The sequence below is a fragment of the Mus caroli genome, unplaced genomic scaffold (genome assembly GCF_900094665.2).
Source record: "Mus caroli unplaced genomic scaffold, CAROLI_EIJ_v1.1 scaffold_13511_1, whole genome shotgun sequence".
NCBI classification, from domain to species: domain Eukaryota; kingdom Metazoa; phylum Chordata; class Mammalia; order Rodentia; family Muridae; genus Mus; species Mus caroli.
Window position 1 is genome coordinate 32,001 of NW_018390987.1, and position 5,608 is coordinate 37,608.

The following is a 5,608-nucleotide window of genomic DNA, read 5'->3' on the forward strand; positions in this document are numbered from 1 at the left end:
TTTNNAAAAAAAATTAGNAANAGGGCATAGATGATGGCTTAGTGGTTAAAAGCACCTATTATTGCACAAACCCAGGTCATCTCCTAGAACCAACACTGCAGGCTTACAGTCAACCCTAACTCCAGACCTGGGGAAATCCAATGACCTCCCCAGGCACCAGCATACAGTATACACACATATAGTACACATATAGTATACACACATATAGTATACACACATATATTATACACACATACCTGTAGGCAAAGCACTCACAGGCTAATAAATAAACCCAAGCTTTTCTTAGTTTCAAAAAGCCCAGAAATACTCACTTAAAAGTGCTATGCCACAGATCCAGCACAGCCAGCATCGTAGGGTTCATTGCATTCAAGTGATCCCTAATGTAACTGCATGAAGATAGGAAAGACCTCCTCCATGGCTTTGGCAAGACTTCTATTCTGAAACAGAAAAAGAAAAAACTGAATTATCTTCCCTAAAAATCAAAAGCAGCTTTGGTTTGGGCATTCGACTCAGTAGTAGAGCACTTGCCTAGATCAGCCAAGGTCCTATGTCTAGTCCTAAGCCCTACAAAGAGTATTTTTTTATAATAGGGATATATTTGAGTAATAATCATTTTTGTTCTAATATCTCTTAGAAATTACAAAATATGCCCCTACAGATATGTATCAGATATGCAGCTTGGTCTTCATGTAGGTTCCCCAACAACTGTAGCAGGGGTTGTCTCTGAATCTGTTACCTGCCTATGGATCCCATTCCCCTTACTGCTCTGCTTTGTCTGGCCTCAGTGGGAGAGAATGCACCTAGCCCTGCAGAGATGTGCCTCAGGGGAGGAGATGGAGGGTGGGGCTGTGATCAGGATGAATAAAAAAAAAAAAAGTAGTAGAAATTGCAAAATATGTAATTATATTCTGCAATATATACTCTGTGGTTAGCTTAACTTAATCTTGACAATAATCATGAAGTTTGTTTAACATATTTAAAAACAAGGCATTCTTGTCTCTAAATACTTTTGAATGTAAATAACGTATAATGATAAACTCCAAACAATGGCAAGCTAGCTTTTCTAAATGGAGACTAGAGCTTCACTTCAGTTGCTGTGATATAATACTCTGAAAAAAGGCAATATAAGGGAAAGAGAAGATTTAAATTTACAATTCCAAATTGTAACCCATTGTAGAAGGAAAGTCACAAAGGAAAAAGCTCAGAACAGCTATTGCATCATACACAGTCAAGAGCAAAGAGCTAATATATGCATGCTGAATAGTTCAGAGCCCAATGTAGAGAATGGTGTCACCAACAATGGGCTAAGTTTTCTTCTATACATGAACAACCAAGACAATCCTCCACTGATATGCTTATAATACAACCTGATATAGATAGTTCTTTATTAGAACTCTCATCCTGGTGATTCTAAATTGTCAAATTGACGGTTAAAGCCAAATCATTTACAAATCATGCATGCAAGCATGTGCACACACACACAGACAACCATTCTTATTTGAAAACATATTTTCAAATATATTTACATGTTTTCAAATATGTAAGATATCCTCTGTGGTGTATCCTTACCATATTTGGACTTCTGAGATTCTGGCTCTATGATCCTAGAAAAGCAACACATTTGGATTTTGACTTTCTCCTGAGCTGACTTTAAGATGCTAGGCAGTGCACTGTGGGGTAGCCCACTGTGCAGCTGGCAAGATACCCATGAATGAATCTGTAGCACACTGTGTCACTAAGCTATGGTACTCCATGGTCAGGTATATCAAATGCACATTTGATTTACAGTATTTTCAAGCATCTGTATACTTGATTATGTCTACTTTGTGGCCATAATTTTATCATCAATTTTATTTAACACGTGACTTAGGTAGTCAAGACTTCTTCTTTTGCCTACATCTGGTTGTTGCATAAATATAACCACTAATATAATTTCCAAGTCTCCTACATAGGCCCACTGGCAGCACAAGTGCCATACATGATGACCCCATGTAACAAAGGGAAAGCAGATTCCATTGTCCAGCTCCCTAACTGGCAGTTAGTGTTACCTCTGTACCAGAAAGAAGATAGGACAGGAGATAGAAATGAGACAAGCAGTTTAATGACTGTATTTTATTGTAGTCTTTGGCCTTAAACCTAAATACATAAATAAATAAAGTCCATGATTAGAGGCCAGAAATGCTAGAAACATGAGGCAGTGTGTGATCCTTCATCTGGTTCCTCAATGAGTTTATGACCACCTACTCAAATGGGAGAATACTACAGTGGCCTTGACAGGGCTCTGTAGTGCCTGTTAGGTAGCGTCACTTCTCTGGTTGAGTATGCCAAGCTGACAACCCACATTATAAAAGCATAAATTGGTTAATTCAGTTGTGTGGCAACACATTTTGATTGAGAAAAAACAACAAAACGAAACAAAAACTCTTACAAAAATGGAATGTTTGCTGGACCTCACATTCAGAAATAATAATGCACCTTAAGGTCACTTAAATTTAAGACTGCTATCCTACTGTGTGCTTGCTCAATCTATTTGTTTAATCTGCTTTTAAGTAAACAATGTAAAAACAAACCTTAGATTTCTTATGTAATTAACTTTTACAATATAAATTAATACATAGCTGTAATCTTAAATTACATACTCTTCCCAGGAGTAATGCACATGCTTGTATATGCATTATGATGATAATTTAATAAAAATAGGAGGAAAAAGTAGCCTGACAAAGATTCCTGTAAATATCCCTCATTCTTTCCCCACGAGATGGTTTCTGTATTGTTTAATAAAAGAGAAGGGGAAAAGCCCTTTATTTGGGACACACAGCAATGGGAGAGAGAGAGAGAGAGAGAGAGAGAGAGAGAGACAGAGAGAGAGAGANAGAGAGAGAGAGAGACAGAGAGAGAGAGACAGAGAGAGAGAGAGACAGAGAGAGACAGAGAGAGACAGAGACAGAGACAGAGACAGAGACAGAGAGACAGAGAGAGAGAGAGTCGCAAGACAACATTCAGGAAGCCCTTTATTAGGGATAAGCTCGCAGGGATACACACAGAGACAAAGAGACAGGGACACTCAGAATCATAAGATAATATTCAGACAGGCACAGGTTCACACTCATAGCAGAAAGACAGAGCAACAACAACAGAAAAAAATACAAAGGAAGAGTAGAGTAGAGAATTCAAATCTGGGCTCCCTCTTGATTAAATGAGACTAAGGAGAAATGTGTTTGTTCATTTCCTTAATCTGACATCAACATACTATGGGTGATTGAGTTTACCAAGATGTTCAGACTGAGCCACAACTGGACAGTCAATCACTCCACCAAAGAACTACTCCACAAGAAAGTGGAATTTCCTCTAGGAAGGCAGGCTCACTTTAAACCATACTAAAAAGAGGGGGAAAGTAATTAGCCCTTTGATGAGTACGGTGGTTTGAAAATGCTTGGCCCAGGGAGTGGCACTATTAGGAAGTACGGCCTTGTTGGAGTAAGTGTAGCCCTTTTGGAGTAAGTGTGTCATGGTGGACACAGACTTTGAGACCTTTTTCCTAGCCACCTAGAAAACAGTCTCCTCCTAGCTTTCTTTGGATGAATATGTAGAACTCTCAGGTTGTCCTTCACCACGCCTGTCTGGGCATTGCCATGCTTCCTACCATAATGATAATGGACTCTAAACCTCTGAACCCCATAAGCCAGCCTCAATTAAATATTACCTTTATAAGATATGACTTGGTTATGATATCTCTTCACAGCAATGGCAACCCTAACTAAGACAATGAGGTAGTATATTTTCCTTTCCATAGTTTTCACCTTAGCAGAGTCCCTAAAGCTGCCCTGACATTCTCCTGGGTCTGCCTGTCTTTCCATGTCCTGACTGAGGAACTCTGGCTTTGTCACCCTCTTCCTAATGTACCTCCATACCAAACTGAAGGACATGACACACGCACATACACACACACACACACACCGTATATATGTGTGTGTACATATATATACACGCACATATATATATGTACACACACACACACACACACACACATACATATATTACTTCTTTTTTTTTTTCATCTTCCTCCTGTACTGACGGTTACAGTTTGCCCATCCTAAGTTTTTTCCCTTTCCATGGTATCAGCTCTCAGAACAGCAGACCTCAGTTAAACAGAAGGAAATGTTTCTATCCCTTTCCCTGCTTCCATCTCTACTCCATAAGCAGCCCAGCCTCAGCATGATGACAGCTTCTCATGCTTAACTAGGAATTTTACCATATAAAGCTTGTGCTATTGTCAAGAAAATTAAGATTATTTTAATCTATGTTTTATTTTTCAAATATTTAAGAGCTGTATTCCTAAATTCTACTTTTTAAGGAAAATGTACAATAAGTGTTTTGTTTTACCATATGTTCTGAACCCATAAACAACTTGAAATATTCTATGGATATATTTAGTCTTTTTCAATGTTGCGGATATTTTTATTTTATTTTATTTATTTATTTTTTACAAACTGTCACCAAATGTTCATGCTTCAATATCTGAAGCCTGATCTCCATGCTAAGGAGACACAAGGCCATAGCAAGTCCTTTCCACAAGAGTTGCATCTTGTGCATTTGTTGAGTGAGTTTTTCATTTGTTTGGTGTTTGGTGTTTTCCTGAGACAGGGTTTCTCTGTGTATCCCCAGCTTTTCTGGAACTTGCCCTGTAGACCAAGCTAGTCTTGAACTCTCAGAGATCTGCCTGCCTCTGCCTCCTGAGTCCCATGACTAAAGTTGTATGCCATGACAACCTGGCTCACAAAAGGATTTTTAATTTGGTCATTTGTTTAGTTGGTATAATTTTGTTTTGAGACAGGGACTTTCAGACTCACTTTTGAGAAAACTATGTATATATACCGTGTGTGTGTGTATGTGTACTTATATACATATTTCTGAGAAAAGTAATTCCTTTAAAATTAATCATTTAAACTGTGTTAGTTCTGTAATAAAGAAAAATTTATGCATTTATGAAGAAAATATATTTAAATAAATAAAAATATAGATAATATTTATAAATATGTAATATAAAATATATAAATTAAAGCACATATATGAGAAATGTATGCACATATGAGGAAATACAAGCATGAGGGGATCTCTTTAAAATCTGGCAGTAGTTATATATCATTTGTCATACAGAGTGAATGCCATTAGGACACATGCTCACTTACTCAGCACGGTGAGGTGGGAGTTCAGTTATCTTGCCATCATCATCTTTTTCTCTGGGATCTTTTAAAACAAAGTCAACTAAGAAAAAAATTGAAAAGTTGGGATAAATAACCCTAGATTAATTACAGCATATTTCTGAGAAAAATAATTCTATTCAAATTAATCACTTAAACTGTGTTAGTTCTGTAATAAAGAGAAATTTGTACATTTATGAAGAAAAAATTGTGAGGAAAACAGTCAGTCAAGTCCGTGTCTGTGTTCTTTCTTAACAATGTGTTCCTATTGCTTCATTTGGAAGTGATAACTGACTTTAATATTATAATTTCCTTTATAATTATTCCATCAAAAGCACTCTTGTTAAATTTTAGGTCAGCAAAAAGAGGAGAAATTCTTCCCTTGGAAAAGCACACATTGCCTTTTT

At 37.1% G+C, this 5,608-nt stretch overlaps 1 protein-coding gene across 1 annotated transcript in view; it reads right to left on the reverse strand.

The window, feature by feature from the left end:
• LOC110288938 (dynein heavy chain 7, axonemal-like) overlaps positions 1 to 5,265 on the reverse strand; it is a gene marked incomplete at both ends in the record, with an annotated part of 30,716 nt that extends 25,451 nt beyond the window's left edge. The window contains 2 exons of the mRNA XM_021155171.1: positions 312 to 437; positions 5,190 to 5,265. Coding sequence (XP_021010830.1) covers positions 312 to 437; positions 5,190 to 5,265 — 202 coding nt within the window. The remainder of the gene's footprint in view (positions 1 to 311; positions 438 to 5,189) is intronic.
• Positions 5,266 to 5,608: the final 343 nt, after the last annotated feature.